Here is a 25,271-nt window from a genome sequence, read left to right on the forward strand (position 1 = left end):
GGCAAATTGCCCATATAAAGCCGTGGTGAAGATTCAAAGAGCCTGATACTAAAGTGCTCAGCCGTGTTTCTGACATGCGGTAGGTAGTGGGATGACACGATGATATTTGAGATATTCAAGATAGTTCAAACTCCCTGTCTCCTGGATCTTTCCACTGGCCCATCACAGAAAGGTGCCCCTCCTCTCCGTCCCCAAGCCCACCTCAGTGCCACTCTCGGGTAGTGTTCTTCACACACGCCCATCAGGAGCCCATCATACCGCTTGATGGGCCATCCTGCCATGACTGAATTCCAGCGTTGTCTCTGCAGGTCCCGGTCACCTCCTGGCACACCCAGGGTGCCCTCCACAACCCTGCCTTGTCACCTGCCACCACCATGCACCTGCACAATCTTCCCCTCACCAAATGCTCCCTCCCTCCAAAGGCTGGCTCAGCTCCAGCCCCCACCAGAAAGCCTTCCTTCTCTGTACACCCCCCATCAGTCTACAGGGTCAGCCACCTCCTCTAAACTCCTTTAGCACTGCCCTCAGTGATTCCTGATTATTCCATGGGATGGAGGCTTGATTTCACAGCCAGACCAAAGCTTCTAGAATAAGAGTCTGTCTCATACTAGGCACACACCGGGTATTCACTAAATGCTGAAGAAACTACTTATGTTTCAAAGCTCTTAAATTGTTCCCTACTCCTGAGATTTAAAGAATGCCTAAGGAAAGTGACCTGATACAAATGGGTAAGCTGAGGCACAGTGCAAATTAAGTCCATCCAGGGCCCACTGTCATGGAAAGGGGGGATGAGGAGAGACTCTTTCCCAGCACCTGCTGTTGCATGAATAGTTATAGCACATCCACAGGTTAAAGAAAAATGAGAGGCAGGATGCCCTGAGGGCAGCAGTCACTGGAGCCTGATCAGATCGTTTTGGGTATTTCATTAAGAGCTCTGTCCCCTCCTTCCTGGGTTAGCACAATGGCAGCTTCCATCCTGGGAACCAGATATCCTCTCTTGGATGCCACCAGGCCAGCCCTGGCCCTGGAAATCAGCAATGGCCACAAGCAGGCAGCACGCTGAGGAGAGAGCAAAAGGATGCTCTTTGTACTGGCTTCATGAAATTCCCAAGGGAATTAGTGCTAAGCATCCCAGTCAAATAAAAGTTCTCACACAATGGACAGGACAAACTGTTGGTCCCCTGGGAGGGAGAGGTTGTTGGATGCTTGCCTGCATATCAGAACTCTGGCAGTCTGTCCTCTGGGAAGTCAGGACCCCACAGGCCCACCTTTCCCTGAGGTGGCAGCAGGACTGCCAGGCTCCACCTGCTGTCTTGGCAATGTGAGCCTCTTCCCACCACAGGAATGGGTGCCCATGGGAATCTGGGCCTTGACTGCATCTCTTGCACATCCCCAGGCCTTTCTGTTCCTACATCCACAAGAGAAAGGCAGCAATAAGAAAAACCAGCCTCAAACAACCTTCTAGAATCTCTGGAAATACATTTCCTCTCTTTACCTACTTTCTGGAAGGTTATGGAAAGAAGAAAGGAGGAACCAAGCATGCAAATAACATCTTCAACGTAGGCCCTCATGGCATGGACTTTGGAAGGGATGGAGCAGAGGGGCTCCCCAGCCAAGGCTGTGAATTGTGGGTCAGAGGTGAGAGTCAGAAGTCAGAATGTGTTTATTTGGCCAAGAGATCTGAAACAGGTCACAGCTCACCTCCTCCAAAAAAAAAAGTTCCAGGGTCAGGGGAGGGGCACCAGGGAAGGAGGAGCAGAGGCAACTCCACATTGTGAATCTTGAGGACTTAGTAGAACTTCCCACACACTCCCCACTATCACTGCATGGCTCCAGATCAGAGGGCTTTAACTAGACTCTTCTGAACTCATCACATTTCTGGGAGAGCCTTTTGAATACCAAATTTCAAAAGCACACTTTGCTCAACAAAATGAAATGGCTCCTTGTATGATCCATCAAGGCTTTTCCACTTTCCAAGGGAAGACCCCAACTTTTGAAAAAAGTTCCAGTTGACCCTCCCCATAACCTACCTAATGTTGTCACCTTCAGCCCTTTACCTTTCGCCTTTTGCCATGGCCCCAACAGCAGACCCATTTCCCCTCTGGCCACTTGAACTGACCCTCCCAGAGTCCTCCTGAGAAGGGCTTAGATAAGACCAGACCTGCTAGTGGGGGCCTTGCCAAGGGCACCTTGTGGTCCAGAACCCACAACATGTGGGTTTCCCACCAAGCAGGGATCTCAGGGACTGGCCAAGGTCTATAGCCCCTCCAGGGTGTGTATGTACAATTGCTCATCTCCTGGGGTCCACCCAGAACTGCAGAGTTGGTATAAAGATGATTTTTAGCTGAAGACATTTTAGATTCAACAGATGCAGAAAGAAACATTCTTGGCATTTCCCTTACCTGACAAAGCAGCAACTTTTGGGAAATGAGCTGCCATAAATCCCCCCTTAAGAGAAATTTCATTGCCATTAAAAAAAAAAAAAAATAAAGACAGAAAGACCACTTGCACCTGCATCAACAAATACCACAAATTTTCTTATCTCCAATCTGTTTTCCTAAAAACCATTTGTCTTTCCTAAAGAAATTCATTTGTTTTTCTCTCTCCTCCCTTTTGCTAAGTTAGGTATATAAGCACCCCATTGAGTCATGCATCACTGAGACTCCTGCATGGAATCTTATTGCACACAGAAACAAATTCTTTTCTCTTGCTAATCTGTCTTTTCTCTTTAAATTGCAGGTCCCCAGACACTGAAGCTAAGAGGATAGAAAAAAAGCTGTTTTCTTCCTTGACACAGCAGCCACTAGCCACAATACTACCTGGCTTGATGTTAGACTTCTATGTAGAGGCCGCAGGAGAAGGGTGAGCTTTGAAGGTGACAGAGCAGCACTCAAAACCCAACCCTTTGGCTCACCAGACAGGAAACCAGAAAGTTAAAAACCAGCTCTCTAGACCCCAGTTTCTGAGTAATGACATCTGGACAGGCAAAGGGTCATTAGGAAGACTTGAGTAACTGAAGTCATGTTTATAAAGAACATGATTCTCAGTGGTTGCTTAGAAATGATTCTACTTATTTCTACAATGATGTTGTTTGCAGTTGTCAGTACCTGTTTACCTCCTTTGAGCCCTGGTGGCCAGCTCAGAGGCTCTCCTTTTGTCTGCATGCTGCACTGCCAGCTTTCTAGGAACAGATCTGGCCTCACCTCCCCCCCACACACACGGTGGTGGGCCCCACCCAGAGGGATCCAGGAAATTATTCCTGGATGGCCACTGGCCCCAACCAGGGCCAATCCTCCCTAGGGGGAGCAGGAAGAATTCTTTTGCCTTTGGGTCTTAGGAACAGAAATGTGGGGGTCTAGGGTTGTCAGTGGCCCCATTTTCTGTCTTTGGGAGCAAACCTGGCTGCTGTTGGTGTATTATACAGAGCAAAGACAAGCAGGGAGAAGGGAGGGAGGCTGAGTCCTTGGGTCCCTGGAGCTGTCATGTCCAGAGCTCTTGCACCGATTCTGTGGACATAGTTGGCAGTTTCTGTCCAGCAGACCTCCCCACCTTTGACAAAGCCAGCATGGGTAGGTCTCCATCACCTGCAATGGCAAGCACCCTGACTAACACCATCCCCATCCTGTCCAAAGCCTAGCACTGTGGAGCGCCCACAGAGGCAGCACAGCACCTGGTGCAGAGGGAATGAACAGATAACAGCCAAGCCTGGGTGAGGCCAGATGGGGATGGGGGCTCAGAAAGTCTGTTCCACCTTCTAGAACCTGCTGACCTACTCACACTTCAGTCCAACCAAGAAACACTTAAGGGGAAACTATGCAACAGAATTCTTCATGGAGATACCTCACTGGGAAAGGATGGGGCATGTGACCCAAGAAAAAGAACTTTGTGGCATTCCTTGGACTCCTCACCTGCCACCACTCAAGCCCTAGGCATTCTCTCCACACCCCCGCTTCCCAGCCAGAAGCCAGGAAGGGAGAGGCAGGTGACAAAGGCAGCTCTTGGGGAGGGCCGAGGCTGCCAAGATGGGGACCTTCACTCAGATGGCCACCCAACTCCCTGCCACCCATGGAAGGGGTGCTTCCCCGGGACCCAGTCCAGGCCTCAAATTCAGAGAATACAAATTTGCACTTCAATGGAAACTGCATATTGTCCACAGATCACCCTTTGGCTTTACCTGAATCTTCTGCTACTGCAGCTACTTTACAATGAAAACATTGTGGATGCAAATTCTGTCTTCTCTTCCACCCTACGAAAAATTTTGTCTCTACACACTGATTTCAAAATTTCAATTTCCTGATCTGGAAAGGTTTCCATTTCTTGGGTTCTCTTTGAGCCAGTTATAACATCTGTCGGGGTTCCTCACTGACCAATGAGTTGAGTAAAATTTTTAACGCATGCTCCTGTTTATGTCTCTAGGACAGTCGTGATTGTACCTTTTCTGAAAATTCTATTTCAGCAATTAAAGGTCTCTGGGACCGTGAAATGGGTACAGTTAACATCCCTGATTCTTCAGTGCCACATTGGGACCCAGAGTCCAGGCTCCCGGCACCTGAGGGCTTCCTAAGGTCCCCCAGTCCCTTCCCTCACCGGCCCTCCTGTCTCCACCTGCGGGCTCCTGGGGCTGACAGGGCTCTCCCACTAATAGACCTGGAGCACAAGTTCGATCCCTGGCCAGCAGGGAGCAACCCACATGGCGCAGCAGACCTCTCCTGTCTCTCCCACTGCTTCCCTCAGCAGTGTGTTTCAGTCAGTCTGCCTGTTCTGTTTCCTGCTCTGTCTCTGGTGAATCCTCTCACCCCCTGCATCTCTGGCCTGTACCCCAGCTCTTGTATGCAAAAATAAATAAATCTTAAAAAAAAAAAAAGAATTAGCATTCAGCTGTGTGGTCTCAGGTTGGGCCAGCAATTTATAGTCTGGTGGGTGGTCAAGTGCACCGGAGAGGTGGGTGTGTTCATATTCAGAGTCATCCCACCCTCCCCTCTCAAACAGCCCCACATGTTGGCCTTTGCCCCTTGAGTCCTTAGCCACATATTACCTAAAAAATAGAAAAATTCATATCCAAACAAAGAGGTGGCAAGGGGCAGACTTTCTGGCACCCCCTCGTCTCCCTAGGGATGGTTTCTACCCCGGCCCTTTCCTTAATGCTGCACTGTTTACAGAAATCTACTGTCTTCCACTTTTCCCATCTCGGCCAATGCTGGCTCCCTGCTTCTCCCATCGAGGATGTTCACTTACGTATTTACCAATCACTTATCAGGAGTTGGGCGCTGTGCTGTTTGCTGCTGGGGTTCAAAAAGGCCTAAGGCCAAGTCCCCATCCTCAAGGAACTCATCTTCAAAGAATTAGACAAAGAAATACTTAATGCACACATACAGAGACTTATAACATAATAGAAATACATTAATTGAGTACTCCCTATTGCCAAATACCTTATATGCATTTAACCTTCATGAAAAACCCACGACCAGATACTACTATGAAAAAAATGAAGGCTCTGGGTGGGAGTTTCAATATTGTAGCATGAACGGATTGTGTGCGTGACCAGCTTAGAACATTTTCTCCGGTGGCCATGCCCGTGTCCAATGCCCGTATCCCCTCCTTTGGGAAGCTCTAGCTCCTTCTCCAACATAACAGTGTAATTGATCCAAAAGGTTAATCATGTCACCCAAAGTTGGACCATTCCAAGTCCTCTTGGGAAATGGCAGAAAAATTTCTTTTGTCTCTGACCATGGAGTTCTGAGGTAGGTGAGATGCAGGTGGTCAGAATCTGTCTTGTAGAGAAATGGGTCACAGAAAATCAGAAAGTCACCAAGAGAAAAGAAACTGGAACAAAGTCTGTGTGAGCCTCTGGTACCAATTACACTCACCACCAGCTCTATCCTCTACTCTCCCACAGCTTGGCCCACGAGTTAATAAATTGCCATGTTTTTCTTAAACTAGTTTGAGTTGATTTTCCGTCATTTGCCACCTACAGAGTCCTAAGAAATGCAGGTCCCTTGCCTGAGCTCACACAACGAATAAGAGGCTGGCTGCCAGCCCCAGCAGCCACCCCACCCAGCCTGTGGCCAGATTGTGGACCCCAGACAGCATGAGCAGCATCATGCTGGTTTATTATCCCACAAAGTTTCCAAGGGGGTTGGCTTGACCAGAGGGTTCACATAGGGTTCTCAACTGCCTACTTCCCAGAAATGTGTTACCACTTACTTCATGGAAGTCATGTCATTATCATCACCAGCCACTCATGAGAGCTTACCCCATGTGAGGTACACGATTCACTGTGCACCCATTTAATGCCCCCCAATCTTGCATGGTAAGCATTGTGAATGCTGCTTTGAAGGAGAGAAAAAGGACAGTTGAGGTTAGTGATCTGCCCCCAAAGTGAAAAGACAGGAAGGAGCAGAAACTGGGCCCCAACGCTCATGTTCTTAGTTAATGTTACTCGTGTTCCTCTCCTTGTGGTATTTTGATTGGCTGCACAGTCAACACAGGCTTGGGGGCTGTTTTGTCAGGCTGAGTGTAGTCAGTCTCTATCCCATCCTGGGCCCAGCAGTCATCTTCGGTCAGCATGCAGCTGCAGCCAGCCAACTTCCTTACAGGGCAAAGCCCCTAACTTTTAGGTCAGTGGAGGGCCTTGTAGGGTCTGGCAACTTTGGTCTTCAAAAGAGGTCCCACTCCAATATTCCAGAGCCTACCATTTGTGTGTGTGTGAGTGTGAGTGTGAGTGCGCGCGCGTATGCGTGTATCCATATATATATATATATATTTTTTTTTTTTTTTTTTTTCTTTCTCAGCTCTTGTGTTCCTGATGGATGTTTATGCCGAGCCTTTAAGCTGGGTCACCTGCAGACTCAGATGTAAAAACCTGCCCTGTTGGCTCCTGTTTTGTGTGGCCATTGCTGGCCACCCCACACTTGACGTCTCCTTCTATCTGGACCCCAAAGCACTCCAGCATGCCAAGCTAGGTCTGAACCCAACATGTCACCCCACCTGACTCCATTGAGACAGTCCTGGGGTCCTGGCTGCCATCCCCAGCATCTGCCATAGTCTGTATAATTTCCTCTGTTAGCACCTAGGCCGGTCCCCACCCTCCCCAGAACCACAGTTGTGGGCATGCTGACAAACAAGCTCTCCTTAAGAGATCAGCAGCACTGGGCCACCTCTGACACGTCTATTCTTTCTTCCTTTCTGGTCTCCTTTATCTCTGCCCTTTAGCCCAGTAGCCCATGGCCCGAGCGGGGCCTTCAGGTGGTTTTTTGCTTCACTGTTTAAAAATTAGGAGTTTCACTTAGCTCTCTGGATTTAAATTGCCCATAGTGAAAGTTGTTTTAAAAAAAAACTCTTGAAAACATCAGCATTTCTGATTTTTCTTGAAAAACTGACTTTTCTGTGATAAGAGCCCTACAGCTATGTGGGAGCCAGCTGAGCAGCGGCCACCCACTTTGGCCAGGATGTGGGCTCTCTGCTTCACCAAGTCTCAATATTTACTCCTACTCTCCATTTCCCTGCCTGCCTGGCACCCACGCCAGGGGCCTGGGATCCCCAAGTAGTTTGCCTACTCCTTGGCCAACCTCCCAGCCTGAGATTAGACACTTCCTCCAGATGATGAGCCACAGGGAAGTCCCTTCAATTCCAAGGCAAGCCAGGCCCCCAAACATGCTTGACCCAGGTTCTGAATGTGCCCAAGCCCACAAACCATTGTCCAAAGGCTCCAACTGGCTATGAGCTGGCACCAATGGCCTATGGGCACCTCAGCACCAGCCTGTAGAGCTGAGATCAGGCCACAACCTGGGCAGACACCAGGCGAGCTCATACCCATTTTACCAAGCAACTGGCCTTTCCCACTTGAACAAGGTAGACTCCCTGAGTCCCCCAGAAAATACCAGGCCTGAGAGAAACCATCGCAAAGCTGGTGGCCATCCCATCTCCTGCCCAGGCCCCACCACCCAGCACTTGGGGATACTCACTATGTTCATGAGGGTGAGGACATAGTTCTGCACGTGCTCCTTGCCATGGAAGCGTACCACCGAGTCGTCCACCACCAGCAGCACCTCGATGCTGTAGCTGCCCGGCTTGGCGTGTCGCCTCTTCCGCTCCGCTTCACCTAGCTGGTCACCCACCAGGCTCAGCAGGTTGGGAAGGTCACCCAGACCAAAGGCTGGAATGAGGAAGGAAGAAACCAAGGTTAGACCGCATGAGGGGGCCATCACCCTGAGGCTGCCAGCAACCCACCTCTGTCCTGGCCACACGTGCCCCTCTTCCTGGTTCTGTAAGCCAATGTAGCTAGAGGGTTTGCTCCATACCAGCTAATGTGTGGGCACCAGCCCTTTTCCTGGCACAAGAGCATAGCTAAGTCCTTGAGGCAGAGAGGAGCAGAGAGCTAAGAACTGGCCCTGAGCTGGAAGCCTGCGTTCTAGTTCCCACTGGGTCCTCTCTCCTTGTGCAGCCTAGGCCAACCCTCTTCACTTCTCTGGGCCTCCATCGCCCACCCCCACAGTTCCATTCCCCCCACCATCCTTTCCCCCCACCCCCTACCGTGACATGAGGTAAACAATCCTTGATCTCTTGCCCCACATATTTGCTGTAAAAATCAAAGGTGGAAACATCTTGATGAAGGAAAGTAATCATAGTGTGACTGCGATCTACCCAGGGCTTTTGAGGAACCCTGGGAACAGTTAAGGGCTTCCAAATTCCACCCAGTCACCACCAGCAACTCAAAAAAATCACTATTCCAGCCCTAGTCTTTGAGCAAAAGGCAAAATACTTATTTTACAAGCATTTTATTATGTAACCTAGGAGTTATCTACCTTTTTCGGTAGAGGACCAGATAGTAAATGTTTCAGATTTTGTGGGTCATAGCCTCTATCTCAGCTATTGAGTTAGGCTGTTGAAACATAAAAATAATCACAGACAATATATAAACAAGTGAGTTGATATATTTTCCAATAAAACTTTATTTGCAATCGCAAACAGTGGGCCATATTTGGGTACTTCAGGAACTGAAATCAGAGGCCAGTGCTGTTGTTTCTTTCTATTTACCTTTTAGGAAGTAGCGCTACAGTGCAAAGGAAAGAATGCACAGGACTGAACAGTGAGGAAAACATGTGGCTGCTGGCTATTGGGGAAAGCAGAAAAGGGCAGCTGACTCCCTGAGTAACACTCTGGCCCCGGAGGCCTGTGCGCCTCTCTCTGTAGGTCACACTGCGCAAGACCTCCTGGTAGTCCTGGCATCTGAGCCCAACAGTGAAGGCAGCAGCCTACTGACAAGTTCCTGGGAAAGAGGCAAAGGCTCTCACCATGGAATGGGGAGAATAACAATCACCTCAAACACACGAACGGTGCCTGGAAGATTAAGTACTGCAAGGGCAATGTGGAACTTGACCTCTTATAGTTCTCCCTGCCAAGTCTGTCAAACAGAGGCCCAGAGAGGTTACCTGACTCACCCCAGGTCACGCAGCAAGTTAATGGCAAAACCCCAGAAAGTTAACTCAGATCTGCTTCTCACCCATTATCACACCCTGTCAGGGCCCACCCAGATTTCTCTCTCAAGAGAAACAGGGGAGGGGAACTGGGGAGGGCCTGCTGAGAGATTCCAACACACCCTTTCCTGTCTCTCTTCCTTCAAGCCATAGATAGGTACCCTCAAAGAGGGGAGGGGCGGAGGCCAGCAGGCTGTTGGGAAGCTTTTCAGGAGCCCACCCAAGAAGCCCCAAGAGAATGCAAAATGATGGAGTTGCTTTGAAAAACAGTTTGGTGGTTCCCCCAAAAGGCAAACATAGAGTAGCTGTGGGACCCAGCAATTCCATTCCAAGGTATATCTACCCAGGAGAATTGAAAACATATGATCACATGACAGCTTGTATACAAAGGTTCATAATAGCCAAAAGGTGGAAACAACTAAATGTCCATCAACAGACAGTGGGTAAAATGTATGCACACATAAAATGGAATATTACCTAGCCATTAAAAGGATATTGCATGCTACAACTTGAAAGATTCTTGAGAACAGCCTAGGTGAAAGAAGTCAGTCACAAAAGGACACATATTGTATGATTCCATTTGTATGAGATGTCCAGAGGAGGCAGGTCCATGGAGAAAGAAGTAGATTAGTGGTTGTCAGGGGTTGAGGAGGGGAAAATTGGGAGGAATAGTGAATTAGTGAGTACAAGGTATTTTATAGGAGTGATAGAAATATTCTGGAATTAGACATCGGTGATGGTTGCACAGTCCATGAATAAGGTAAAAAAAAAATAAGTATACTGAACTGTGTACTTTAAAATGGTTAAAATGGTTGATTTTTTTCTCAATTAAAAAAGAAATCAGCAGGGCATCCCCTGGTGGCGCATCGGTTGAGCGCTGGGCTGCGAGGCTGCCCGCAGCCTCTGCAGTGCTGGTTTGTTCCCTGGCCACCGGCGAGGGGTCCCACAAAAAAAAAAAAAATCAGCAGTAGCCCCAGCCTGGCTGGCTGCCCCTGAAGGGATGAGCCTTGGCCCTGAGCCAAGAAGCCAGAGTTCTGGCCACAGTGGCCTCCCATTGGCATCCAGTTCCCTCCTCAGGCAGGACTTGGAGGGTGAAAGGCTTGCAGAGAGCAGGAGTTGCCAAGGCAAAGCCTCAAAGGCCAATGCAGGTCCCACGGCAAGTGTCTGTGGGGCTAGAGCGAGGGCCAGCTCACCTGGAGGTCTGGTGAAGGGAATTCCTACCTCTGGGCTGAGAAGGTTCTAGATTTCTCACAGGGTCCCTGAGCAAAGAATTTTTTAACTCTTTTTTGGAGCCCATCAAAGTTGGTATGAGTGTTTATAAGTGTGAGTATAAGTGTGTTCTTCTCTGTGTGTATGAGTATATGTGAGGTGTGATTGTGTGTGAGTGTGTGAGTGGGTATTAATGTGTGGATGTGGTGTGTTTGTGTATGTGGGTGGGTATGAATATGTGTGTGAGGTATAATTGTGTGCATGTGTGAGTGTGTATGAGTGTATGTGTGAGGTGTAACTGTGTGTGCGAGGTGTAATTGTGTGTGGGTGTGGAGGGATTTGTGTATGCATGTGGGCCTATGTTGTATGTGAGAGGGTGAATATGAGCCGGTGTTTGTGAGCATGTGGGGGTGCACAAGTGCTCCTTTTAGGAAGCAGCATCCAAGCCATCCCCTGAGTGGAAGGGGAAGTGTCCTCATCAGCCCAAGTTCATTGATGCACATCAGACACCTGTGCAGCAGATCCCAGGTGGCAGGAAGATGCCACACTCAGGCAGGAAATCAGTCCAGTGGACTGTCTGATGCCACCTTGTGGAAAGCCACACACTCCTTTTGGGGCAGCTGACCTCACAAAGAGACACAGAGATCCTTAAGGCATGGATCTGTGATCCGGGAGCCACCAGCCTGTTTGGGAAGAAGTCAGGACACTGAGGGAGGGGACATCTAAGTTGGCTGATACTTGGACAGGATGGGGATGGGTAGAGATGGGGAAGGAGCTCAGGCTGAGCGAAGTTCTCTAAATATCCATTTACTAGCAGCTGACCCAGGCCTCTGAGACACTTCTCTACATGCTGAGAAGTGAGCCCAAAGACTATGGGAAAACTTTTTTCTTAATCAAGGAAGTTAAGTAGAGACAAGTGCACTCAGAAATCCTTCACACACTAGGCTCAGACGCACTATGCTGCAGTCTTCCAAGAAAGTCCTCTGTTGCCACTCTTCTCTCTAAGGAAGGACAGAGGGGTTCCAGGACAGGGCGTCACCCATAGGAGTTAGCAGGTGGTGATGAGGGGGAGTCTCACCAACACTCCCCAGGGCCTGAGTTCCAGCTCCACAAGCTCAGCGGGCTCAGCCTCCCAGCCAACGGCTTTGGTGGCAGGTGACGTAATTGGCTCGAAGCTCAGAGCAGTGGAGTGAGACTTCCCAAACTTTCTCCTAAAAAGGGAGAATTTATGGTCTTTTGATGCAAAACTGGCCTCAAATAAGTGGAACTCAAAGAGACTTGTTTTTCCTAGCCACGGTGGAGGGAACAGTGCCTGCCCCAACCTGCTTCTGAAATCCACCAGGGCGTTCGGAGGCTCTGTCCAGTCCTCTGGCTTCACCCCCACCGCCAAGGCCTGCAAAGCCCACGGCTTAGCTCATGGTGCTGTGAATTCCCTTATGAGCCACACTGGGAGAGCATCTGGGGCTTCAAAGGAGGCATTGTCTGGGGACAACAGTTTCCAGGCATTCTTTCATGCTTTGCTCAACCCCGCCAGGGCCTGGGTACAAGGGTGTGATCTGCTCATGGCCAGGGTCCAGCCATTGCCTTCTCATGTCCTATTAACTAAAGAGGCTTCGTGACAAAGTTATGTTGGACTCAGAAGCTGGCATGGGTGCAGGACCAGCACACATCACACCCACAACTTCATTCACTCAACCAGGGTCCTGAATTTTACAGGGGTGCAGGCTTCTGTGCTCATCACACAGGTGCAGGGAAGCCCCTGCTTTCAGGGGCTGACACCCTAATAAGTCTTAGTTACCCTAATAACAAAGCTGTATTAAGAGCAGCTATTGATCAGGCACAGGTGCCGAGCGCCAAGCTGGGATTTTTATATGCACTATCAAACATAGTGCGCATTTATATTTATATACACTATCACTAATACCCATGACCTCGGAAGACAATAATCAGCCCCACTTTAAGATTTGAAAATAAGACTCAGAAATGTCAAGTAATTTGCCTCCTCTTGGAGACAGGATTTTTAAAGTGGCGTTGGGCATAAGCTGACCGCAGTGCGGTGAATACCATGAGAACTTCCTGCCTGTGGCTCCTCGGGGGTTGAGTGGTTTTTAGGGAAAGAGTTAACTGCAATTATTCTACCTTCGCCCTTGGTTCAGAAATAGTCTGGCAAAGCAATGCTGAGTCCCTCAGCGATCGCTGGACCATAGTTCAGAGGGCTGGCCCCAACTCTAGCCAGTTAGAGTAGCCCCAAAACCTGCAGGGTTTCTCCAATGGCCTGAAGAGCTACACGACCCAATCCCATTTTACCATGAGAAGACTGAGGCCAGGTATTGAGAGGTTAAGGTCAGAAGTTACCTAAAAGCACCCCCAGGTGCGGACAGAGGTAGAACTTGGAGCCCCGCCACAGCCTACCTTCATTGTGAAGGTCCCCACGAGGCTCTGCCCACTCCTGCTGGACGACTTCCCGGCGATACACCACGTGCGTCCTCCCGCTGGCCTCCTTGTCCTGCTGCCCCCGCTCTAGGGGCTCAATGAAGTAGTCGGTGCTGTCTGTGCGGATGAGGCCCGCCTGGACCAGGACGCAGCGAGCAGGAGGAGAGAGGACGAGGGAGAAGAGGCATGAACACACGGTGTGGAAGGTGAACAGACGTCTGTGCATGCAAGCACGTGTGACCACACCCACCTGCAGGCTCTGCTTCCAGGGCCGGAAGCCCCGCAGAGATGTGGGAGGGAACGTTAGGAAGGCTGAGCAAGGGTGTGCATGCCCATCTCAAATAAAACGATCCACTTTTACCATGTTGTGCTCCCATGGGATTCCATGTAACATTTCATTAAACGAAAGATCCGTGCTTGAAAGGGGGACAAAGTGGGCGCAAAGTTGCTACCACAAAGAATAAGCGCACACACCAGGGCTCTGCTTTCTGCTCCACGAGAGGGAAAAAGGCTATCCGTGTAGGATAATTATCCTAAGATGGGTGCTGGTCCCCCACTCCAGCACAAAGGGCTATTATTTCAGATTTAAAGCACAGTGTGCGCAGGCCATGGAGAGCAGCTAATGTCCACTGACAATAAAGGAACCAGGATGGGGCCCCAGGAGTGCATGCTCTCATCTTAATCTAATTTTTTGCCTCAAAATATTCCCTTAAAATAAATCAGGCATTGGTCTTGAAAATGAAAATATAAAACTACAACCTGGCAACTCCCAGCAAACATGTTATTAGCAATAATCACAGGGGCCAAGGAAACACACAGCTAGGTGTGCGTGAATCTATGTGGAGCCACACATGCTCCTACCCCATGTCAACTCCATAAAGTCCTAAGACCAGCCTAGCTGCCCTGTGCCTGGAAAATAGTAGGTGATACTTAATAAACATATCTGCTGTATCCCTTCACTCATTCAACAATTATCTATTGAGGGCCTACTGCATAACAGGCACTGAAAACGCAGCTGCAAATACAAAGCAGTGAAAGAAAGACATTTTTATAAATCTACTGGACTTTCTCTGTTGGAATATGAGCTGCCTCTTTCCAGCAGTTGCTTTATGCAACTCAATTCCACCTCTGTTGCCACCTCAACCTTTTTTGTGATTGCTTCTTAGGGACTGAGGACACACGCAAGTCCTGGCACCGGCTCATCTTCCTTATGTCTGTCCCTGCTACCTCTGATGATCAAACACCATTTTGGAACAAAACCATGAGAGACTTCCTTCCATGCCTGCGCAGACCCAATCAAGAGGTCAAGCACTGTCCTAGGGAAAAACAGCAGCGTCGCTGGAATAAGTTTGGGCTTTCCCAAGGTGGCCCTTTTATCAGGTGATAGTGAATTGTCTGTGAAAGTTCTGGCCTTCTTATTAAAATGTCCATGTCAAACCTTCTTCAGCACACACTCATTCAGCCAAAGCACTTCCACTCTTTTACTTTTGCATCTGCTGCGTGCCCAGGGCAGGGAGAATCAGATAAATAAGGCCCAGTGTTTGGCTGAGTTGCTCATCCCTTGGAAAGGGGGGTGGGGTGCACAGAGAGCAAAGGGGCCAGATATGCTTGGAGCTATGGTGGGCACACCTGATGCACAGGGGTCCATCAGCCTCTCTGTTGCAAGATGCAGAAATTCAACTTGAACCCACTTGGCCGAAAGGGGAGTGCACTGGCCCCATGACAAACCATGGCCGAGACAGATGCTGACCTGAGGGACCCAATGCCCTCAGCTCCCTCCTTGCCTAGCCCCTGGACAACCTCTGCCTCAGTTTCATTCTCATCACCCTGTTCCTATAGGCACACTGCCACCCTGCCTCAAGGGACCAAGGGAAACTTTGTTTCATCTGCAGGAGCCCAAGGCAGGGTTGCACTTGGTCTGGTTGAGTCTCTTGGTCACTCTGGAACCTGCAGTCCCTGCCAGGGCCTGTGGCCAGAGGAAGGGTGCTAAATGCATGGGAAGAAAGGAGAAACTCTTAGGATGCTAAGGAGACCCATTTGAGATGTTAAGGGCCCACCAGGTAGGGTGTAGGCAGGGGTGTGGAATCATGGTGGGAGGGCAGTGTGGGTCTGAGGAGGCATTCAGACTCATGGTCACAGCTGGAATCAACAACTGATGCTAAAACAAAGGACCCTTATCACTGTAGTCCTGAAGAATCCCCTGAAGGACACAAGGGACCAGAGGGCCAGATGCCAGTTTCTGGGCCCAGGGAATTCTCCCAAAATCACTGAAACCCTGAGGTCAAAAGAATTTATGAACAATTTCTCAGCCAAACCCCATGCCCCGCACAGCCCACTCTATCTTATCCCACCCCACCCCACCCTATTGCATCCCATCCCTCTTTCTGCAAAGCTATCTGATACCTGGGGGGAATATTCCTGCCCTATTCAAGCCCCCATGAACTAAGCAAGGCAGGAGGCCCACACAGCACAAGTCAGAAGGTCTGTACCTTATGCAGGTCAAACCCAAACTCGCAGAGAGTAGTAGCTTGCATTACCTCTGCCCATCACAGCTCTGGAAGCAGTCTGGCAGGGAGAATTTTCCAGAATGGGAGGCAGAAGACTTCACTCAGCCACCCCCACACCAAGACACCCCACCAAGCTCTCCCTCTTCCGGGCCTTGGTTAACCAACTGCATATAGAATACTGCAAAATCTGGCATTCCCTGCTTCACTATCCAAGGGCAAGCCAACCCCTCCTCCCAAGATCACTTTGCCCACTCCAGTCTGAGACTTCAGTACCTCCACAACATCCCCAGTTATGGGATCTCTTGCTTTTGCTTGGTTACCCCTAGTGACAGAGAGCTCCCTCCCTGAAGATATAACCTATTCTGTTTAGGGACACTCAGTGCTTCACAGAGCAAAACACACTCCCTTACATTCTACCCTTTATAAACAGTCTCAGCATCCCCTATATCAATAACACTATCTTCCATTTATATTTTCATAACTTATTTCTTTTCACAACAACTCTACAAGGTAGGCACAAAAATTAGATCCATTTCATGGGAGGGGAAAGAGACTCAGAATGGTTAAGTAACTTACCCAAAGTCACCCAGCAAGGGACAGCACTAGAACAAGAGTCCAGTTTTGTGTAGCTCATAACCGTTACGCTGTATTATCTCAGGTCCTGCTTGTGCCTTGGCGGTCACTTCAAGCAAGGAAACTGTCCTTTCATAGTCCCATCGACAAACTCCCGGCCTCTGGGCTGGCCTGACTGGTCTATGGAAGTCAGTCCACTTCCCACCATGGAGATGAGAACAGAGGAGACTCTTCTGCCCCAAAAGAAGCAGACCCCTCTCTCCCCACAGGTGCCCTCCAAGCAATCTGAAAGAATTCTTGCCCCACACACATCCTCGGATACCCTCAGCTTTCCTCTGAAGATCCTAGGTCTGCTCCAGCCCCCATGCCCACCCACAGGTCTTTCCCCAGGGGAGAGTCACAGAAGCCTCTTTCCCACCTAGCTAGTTGTTTAAGGCTAATAGCAAGCGCCGTAATATGCAATCTGAGAAATAACTCTCAAACCTCTCTGGAGCTATGGGTCTCTTCAACCCCCAGGGGTCAAGGACAGATCCTCCCCAGTGACCTTCCTCGTCCCTTTCATGCATCATGTCCTGGTCTTGACAGGCAGTTCTTGTCAGGCCTGTGTGCCCCCAGCCTCTGAGACCTCCCTCCTGAGCAAGACCTGGGAAGCGAGGCTCAGCGACCAGATCAGGAGGCCTGCTGGGACAGCCCCTCCCCCAGGCCCTCCGTTTTCCTGTCTGCACCAGGATCAATTTGGCCCTGCTCCCCACCAGCTCTGCCCTGGCCAGGAAACCAGGCACCACACAGGGCAGACAGGCTGGCAACGGGAACTTTCTGGCTCTGCGCCTTCTCACCAAATTACTCCCGTCTCTCAATTTATGAGATGTTTATATTTCTGAAAAGTGGTGGTTAATTTTCAAGCACTAAAATCGAATCAAATTTCTATATGAAAAGTCAAGAAAAGGGGGAAAATAAGTTGTTGGAGAATAAATGTCAGCCATATCTGTTCTTACCTATACCTTCTTCTTTGGGAAACAGGAAAATCCATACTAAGAAGGTTCTTCATGCAATAAAAACAACAAACAGCTGCTAACACCCAGCAGAGTCACATGTTCTATGGGCGCTCAGGTAATTTCTCAGAATGTAGACTGCCCCCCAGCAGGTCTGCCACCCTTGGGTATATTCTAGGCCCTTTGATCAACTGCTTCTGAGGTGCCTTTCCTGGGAGACATGTGGATGATGGGCGTGAGGGGGGAACTTGTTTGAATTTTCCAAAATGGCTGTGACATCATTTTGGTTGTGAAGTTGATGCTTTCTGCTGTGTCTTCATCCAGAGGCTTTCAGGCCATGCTGACTGAGGTGATCCAGTCCTGCTTGCACTCAGGGGAAGCCCCCAAGTCCAGGCTGCAACTCCAGGGTACATGGAGAAGGCAAGTTCATGTGGTGACTGGGGAGGGGGTGCTGGCCTAGAAATCACCTTGTGTCCTGCAATGGGTCATAACTGAGTAAATTCAGGTGGCCGTTTTATCAGCACCCCGTGTATCATCAGGGCAAGATATTTCAGCAGATAACGAAAGCCACCTGATTTTAAATGTATATGTATACATTTGTGCATGCGTACATAGAAACATGTATATGTGCATGTGTATACAGAAACATGTTCATTCTACCATTGCATGTACTTGCATGTAAATTTGGAGGCAAGGGTACGATAAGTCCACAAAGAGATCTCCAGGGAGGCCCCAGGAAGAGATCCTGGGGGCCCGTGAGCTCGAATGGGGCAGAAGTCCATGCGTAGACAAAGGCGGTGCTCCATCTGTGCTGAGCCAGGAGCACAGACTGAGCAAGGGCCTGGTCACGGGTCTGGGCAGGGGCCAGTGGCTTGGTCCTGACAGGACATCAGCAGACCCTTTGGGAATGGGGGAATTCTAAGACCCCTGCCTGTGCCCTCAGATTTGCCAACCTCTCTGGAATGCCCAGAGGCGGGACCCATTTCACAATGGCAGCTCCAGCAGAGCTAGCTGAGGGGCAGGCCAGGTCTCCTCTTTCTTTTCCTTCCAAGGCAGCCTGTATGGGGCCTCCCAGAGGAGAAGGAGGCAGAGCAGGCTACCTCCAAATCAAGCACCCTGTCACCTCTCTAGGAGAGTGCCTTCTTGGGGCCAAATTCACTCTGGAAATCCCATTAGGAGGATTTTACTGTCCAGTGTGCTGTGTTGAGTTCTGGACTTCCAGAAAATTCAGATTGAAACTGTTCCACAGTGAGAAGGGGAAGAAAACCAGCACATGAAGGCTGGGGTGATACACACAAGCAGGAATCATAAACTCTTTCCACCAGGTTCACCCCCATCCCAGCAACCTGCTTCCATGCCCAGCTACTACCAGCCTGGCTTCCTCCTCGAACCATATCATCTGCCACAATTTGCTACAGTCTCAGAAAACTCAACTTCTGCCTTGCTCACCTAACCCTAGTACACTTGTTCTGGCCATTATTCACCTTCATCAGGATCTCCAAGGCATGACCCCACCGTTTGGTCACTGTCAATCCCCCCTCCAAGTCCTCACTTCCCTTCTCACCACCTTGAACTTACAGATCTAGCTGCATAATAGTTGTCCCCCACTTTCTCCCCCACTTCCCCTCCATCCTACCTGCCAGAAAAGCCTTTTTCCTGTTTAACCCATTAGCCCCCAACTCCATGCCTGCACACTGATGGAGAAAATGTACATGTGGGCTCACTGGTCTCTCAGCAGCCACAACTCTCACGTGAGCACGCTGCTGGCTGGCAACTGCTGCACCTCCTGTTACATCTGCAGTTCAGGCCTCCCCAAGGCTTGAACTTCCCACATCACCCCACACTCACTCTCTCCTGTTTTCAGGGACCTCCCCTGATCCCCACCGCCCTATGAACTCCCATTGCCATGTTCACCCTCTCCTCCTGTCCCACCCTGCACTCAGGACCACCCCTCTCACACCCTCTTGGATGTAGTTACAGCAATTAGCTGGTACTACCATGCCTTCCCTCTCCCTGGATCATTCCTGTCCACACACAAGTACACACAGGGATCTCCTGCCTGTAAAACTCCACCTGCCCTGCCCTGCCCAGCACAACTGCCCCAGGCCTTTTCCCTCTACAGCTAAGAGTTGTGTACACTCCCTGCCTCCAGGGAGGGCCTTATGGTTTCTCCCCTACCACTCCCTGGGGGCTTCCAGAGCCACCACTTCCTGGAAACTTCTCATCAGGGGCACCTGTGACTTCATGTGGCCAGAACTAGCAGTCACTTCTCTGTCCTGGTCTCACTCAGCTCCTCCAGCCAAACACATGTTCCTTGGGGATGTCCCCTTGATTCCATGGCTTTAAACACCATAGATGACTAGATCAAGAAAATGTGGTACATATACACAATGGAATATTACTCAGCAATCAAAAAAGATGAACTCATGCAATTTGCAGCAACATGGATAAAGCTGGAAGGGATCATACTCAGTAAAATAAGCCAGAAAGAAAAAGAAAAATACCAGATGGTCTCACTCATAGCAGGAATTTAGAAAACCTAAATAAGGGACAAGGAGAAAGACTAATTATAATAAAGTAAAAATCAAAATCAACAAGTAACTATAGACCAGAGACACACTACAGCGGAGGAGGAGGGAGTAGGATCAAAACCGGGGGTGGGGGGTGGGGTGGGGTGGGAATTGTATGGGGACTATAACCAAGATGAAAATGTATACATTGTGCAAAAATGAAAAATGATGTAAAAAATACATAAAATTGAAAAAATAATTATTAATTAATTAATTAAAAAATAAATAAATACCATGTATTTGCAGACAACGCCAAAATTACATCCCCAGTCTAGAACCCTCTCAGAATCCCATGTAGAATTGTCCAGCAGCCTCCGTGATAATGACCCCGGATCCCCACTGTGCACCTCAAACTTTAAAGCACCCTTGCCCACCCCATCTCTGAAAATGGTACTATATTTTTCCCAATTGTTACAAATCACAAATTGAGTGGTGGTATAGGGCCAAGGATTGGTTTTTTTTCAAGCCCTCTTTTTTTTCTTTTTTTTTAAACAACTGTGTCTTTTTTTTTTTTTTTAAAGATATATTTATATATGCATACAAGAACTGGGGTACAAGCCAGAGGTGTGAGGGGGCAGTGAGAGGACTCACCAGAGACAGGGTGGGAAACAGAACAGGCGGATTGACTGAAATATACTGCTGAAGGGAGCATGGGTGAGTCAGGAGAAGTCTGCTGCACCATGTGGGTCAGCTCCCTGGCTGGATGGAACTTGTGCTGCAGTGGCTGTGGACAGCTTCATAGGTTGTGTCTTAATCCCTTGCACCACCAGGGAGGTACTCTCTTGTTTCTTGAAGTCAATTGGACTGAAAGGTGCACCCAACATACCCCTTAGGAATAGACTCTTTGATGGGTCACCTGGGCTATTGACTTTGATTCATGACAAATATGAGGAGGCCATCCCCTCCCATCCCTGTCCCTGGGACCCCCACTCCTGCTGGGACTCTTCCTCCTTCAGTATGTCCTTATGTCTCTCTGAAGTGTCTACTGTAGTCTGGGCTTGATGGGTGAATGGGTGGGAAAAGACATGCGAGATTAGTCTCTGCTTTCCTGATAAGAAACTTGTATCTTGAATATAGAAAGAACACTTCATTCAATAATTAACAAACAATCCAATCCAAAAATAAGAAAAGGATCTCAGTAAATATTTCTCCAAGATAAACATGTGACCAATAAACACATGAAATGATGCTTCACACCATTCATCATTAAGAAAATGCAAATCAGGGACCTCCCTGGTGGCCTAGGGGTTAAGTCTCAGTGCTATCACCACTGCCCAGCCCAGGCCAGGGAGCTAACCCATGTGGCACAGCAGACCTCACCTGTCTTGCCCGCTGCTCCCCTTAGCAGTGAATTTCAGTCAATCTGCCTGCTCTGTTCCCCACTCTGTCTCTGGTGAAACCTCTCACCCCCCACACCTCTGGCCTACACCTCAGTTCTTTTATGCAATAAAAATAAGAAACTTTAAAAAAAAAAGAAAATGCAAATCAAAACCACAATAAGATACTCCTTCACACCCACTAGGATGGTTAGAACCAAAAAGTCAGATAATGAAAGTGTTGACAAGGATATGGAGAAACTATAACCCTTGCACATTGCTGGTGGGAATATAAAATGATGCAGCCACTTTGGACAACAGTCCGGCAGTTCTACAAACTATTAAATAGGATTACCATGTAACCCAGCAATTTCATTCCATGACGTAGACCCAAGAGAAGTGACATTTGTACACAAATGTTCATTGCAACATTACTCAGAATAGCTAAAAAGTGGAAACAACCCATATATTAATTGAAGTGACTGAATAAACAAATGTGGTACGTCCATACAATGGAATATTACTCAACAACAAAAAAGGAATGGCACAACAAAAGGAATGGGTGAATTGTGGAAACATTCTGCTAAGTAAATGAAGTGAGACACAAATTACAAACACATATGATTCCGTCCAAAGTCCAGAATAGGGAAATCTATAGACAGAAAGTAGGTTGGTAATAGATTAAGAGGGTAATAGCTAAAGAATGCAAGGCTTTCTTTGAGATAGCTAAAACACTCTAAAATTGAATGTGGCAATAATTATACAACTTTGTACATATAATAAAAATCCACTGAACTATACATTTTAAATGGATGAATTATATGATATGTGAATTGTATCCCAGTAAAAATGACATGCATGCAGGAAAATGGAAGACACGCATGGAGATGAGACACATGCACCAAGAGGGCCCAGAAATGATGCACAGAGATAACATATGTGCAGGCAGACAACAGACACACACGGAGATGACATTAAGGCACGAGGCACACGGGTTCCCTGCTACCACGGAAGCGTGAGTCAGCACGGCTGGGATGGAAGCCTACAAAACTGAGATCTCATATAATTCAAAGCTGATGTGGAAGCTCCAGGCTACAGGAGCTCTGCTGGAGGCTGGGCTGCCAAGACCTGGGGCCAAGCCAAGGAAATTCTGGAAACTGAATCACCCGGACCTGCAGCCTTGGGGACAAGAAAGAGGAAGGAGTTCTTGAAGGATGGGGCCAAGAATTGCCAGGCTTTTCTTCAACTGGCACACCCTACTGTGCCCTACTTGGGCAGCATTAAAACTCGCAGAACAGCTCACAGGCTAGGAAGAAACATCCAGAAGTAGAAACATTCCACCAACTGGAGGTCACTGTCTGGGATGGTCACTTAGCTCCACTTCCCAAAATCGTGACCTCTGAGGGTCCCACACCCCAGGAGACATGAAGTAAAAGGCTACTGATGTCTTATGGGGTCACTCCATTTGTAGCAAGAATCCTTCTCAGGGCGAATCAATGTGATGGGTGTGGTGAGTAAATGCAGAGACTCCAGAGCCAGAATCCGTGGGCTCTGCCTTGCAGTCTTGGGCACACTGCTTAACATCCCTCTGCTTTAGGATTATAAGCACCTGTCTTGCGGGGTTGCCTTGAGAAATATACTTAGAGCACCTGGAATGGTCTGAGCTGGCAGCAAAGACTCTGTAAGTACACGTTTGCTGCCGTGATCATCACAATCATCATTCAAAGGGGGCATGGGAGTCCCCATGGCTCAGGTGGGGAGCCAGAGTTCAGGGCAGAGAGTAGCTCTGCTGTGACCTGGCTCTGACCTGCCCAGATCCCCTGCCAGTAAACAGGAAGACATCCCTGAGGAAAAACACCAGCATTTGGGCATCTTGGTAGGAGAGCCCTGGCTAAGAAGAGGAGGTTGGTTCAGGGCACTTTTAAAAGTGAGAAAGAACATGCACAGACAAACGGTTGGTGCCAAGGAGCTGTCTCTGGGTAGCAGAATTGTAGGCGATTCCTTCCTCTTTAAACTTTCAGGCACCATCTCTACACTTTCTATAATTCTCCTATCTGAAAAGAAAGTTGACTTTAGGGCCTCCCCGGTGGCGCAGCGGTTGAGTGCTGGGTTGCGAAGCTGCCCACAGCTTCTGCAACGCCGGTTCGATCCCCGGCCACTGGGTGAGGGTCCCACATGGCACGCAGACATCTCCTGCTGCCAGCTGCTCCCCTCAGCAGTGTACTTCGTCAGTCTGCCTCTTCTACTCTTCGCTCTGCCTCTGGTGAATTCTTTCACCTTCCCGCGCTTCTGACTGTACCCAGTGCTTGTATAAATAAATAAATAAAATTAAATTTTATTTATTTATTTATTTTAAGATTTATTTATTTATTTATTTATACAAGCACTGGGTACAGTCAGAAGCGCGGGAGGGTGAGAGAATTCACCAGAGCCAGAGCGGGGAGCAGAGCAGGCAGAAGGACCGAAGTACACTGCTGAGGGGAGCAGCGGGCGGCAGGAGAGGTCTGCGCGCCATGTGGGACCCTCCTCTGGTGGCCGGGGAGCAGCCGGGGATCGAACCGGCGCTGCAGAGGCTGCGGGCAGCTTCGCAACCCAGCGCTCAACCGCTGCGCCACCAGGGAGGCCCAAAATTAAATTAAATTTTAAAAAGTTGACTCTACATAGATTATCTGCCTATCACAATGAGCAAGTAACATTATGGCCTATTTTTAAATAAAGCTTTTTTAAAAAAAAAAAAAAAAAGGAACCCTCTCTTTCTGTTATCCAGACTCCCTGCTATGGGGTGAAAGGCTGTGCTTGGGAGTAGAATACCTGGGGCTCCATCCTGGTCCAGCCCCTCCCCACAAGGCCTCTCCAAGCCTCATCTGAAGTTTCCACATCTGAAGCCACAGGGCTGCTGGAAAGATGGAATGAAATGCTGAAGGGGAAATACTTCTCGTGAGGCCTGCCCCACAGCAGGCTGGTGGCCTTGTCCCCTCCTTCCTTTGGCCTGGCTCTCCTGATTCCTTACGACCTGCCCCTAAATTTTCCACCATACACAATACACATTTCCAGGAGGCTACAGCAATAGGTCTTACCTGAGAGGTGCATCAGAATCCCCTGGCAAATTTGTGTAACTACTGATGTCCACACCACACCCAACTAGAGGATCATCTCTCTGTGCGTAGGGCTCAGACATCAGTATTTTTTCAAAGCTGCCCAGCTTATTTGAAGGTGCAACCAGGGCTGGGATCCAAACTCTGGAAGTGTCCACACAATGGAGTGGTACAAAATGGGATGTTTAAGTGATGATCAGATTAAAACAGCAGCAGCAGCCCAGGAATATTCAACCAGAATTAGCCTGACACAGTGCAGGAAGTGGGCAAGGAAGACAGAGAGGGAATGAGAGCACAGGGGTGCGTATCCTGATCGAGGGGGTCAGGGTTGGTCCAGACAGGATCACTGCTCACCTCTTATGAGTGTGAGCATCTCTCTGGGCTGAGCGAGACCAAGGATCACAAGGACCACACACAAATTGTGCTTTAGGGTCTGTCGTGCACCCTAATCATCTCCTCTTGGGGTGAAGAGTGATTTACCAAAATTTCCCTGAGTGGAATTGGGGGGGCAGGAGGTGGGTAGAGGGGCTGTGATGTCCAGGGCAGCCAGTGGCAAGTCAATTATGGCACAGCCACCCAGCTGGCAAGTCCGCAGCACAGAGGGTGAGGACAATTAGTAGCAACTATGATGAGGCTGATGATGAGGATGATGAAGGCGATGACTGGCTCTGTTCTCCAGTTGGGTAGAGAACAATGTTGCTCAGCTCTTCAAATGTCTGGTAAGTGTTCATAAAGGAAGGGTGCTTGTTTATTATGACACCTCCCCCACACATACGCCAGGGACAGGGGACCTCAGGTGCTCAAATACTCCCCTTCTGCTGCGAATCCCACATTGTGCCCAGCCAAAATCAAGGGCAGACCCTGCCAGGCTGGAAGCCACTTCCAGTTTCCACAGCCTATGCCCAGGAGCCATGTGACTCCAAGGTTTCCCCCTCTCTTCCCACCACCACAGCCCACCAAGCTTGAGACCTGGAACTGCGCCCAGCCCCCTCCTGGTCCCTGAGTCACAGCAGTGGTGGCAGTTTCAGGAGACAGGAAGGAGCCCTCAAATGCCAGGAGGTGGTGTGGCTGCCAGCCCCTATGCTGAGAAGCGGCTCCCT

The 25,271-nt window shown here is 49.1% G+C and overlaps 1 protein-coding gene across 2 annotated transcripts in view; it reads right to left on the minus strand.

Moving 5' to 3' along the window:
* The window catches only part of ADAMTS14 (ADAM metallopeptidase with thrombospondin type 1 motif 14), a 71,305-nt gene that overhangs the window by 31,284 nt on the left and 14,750 nt on the right, over positions 1–25,271 (minus strand). For both annotated transcript variants that reach the window (XM_037495698.2, XM_037495697.2), the window contains exons 3-4: positions 13,098–13,254; positions 7,965–8,155 (exon numbers count right to left, since the gene is read on the minus strand). In XM_037495698.2, coding sequence (XP_037351595.1) covers positions 7,965–8,155; positions 13,098–13,254 — 348 coding nt within the window. The remainder of the gene's footprint in view (positions 1–7,964; positions 8,156–13,097; positions 13,255–25,271) is intronic.

This window comes from Talpa occidentalis, unplaced genomic scaffold (genome assembly GCF_014898055.3).
Source record: "Talpa occidentalis isolate TD23 unplaced genomic scaffold, MPIMG_talOcc4v2.1 talOcc4.8, whole genome shotgun sequence".
Classification (NCBI taxonomy): domain Eukaryota; kingdom Metazoa; phylum Chordata; class Mammalia; order Eulipotyphla; family Talpidae; genus Talpa; species Talpa occidentalis.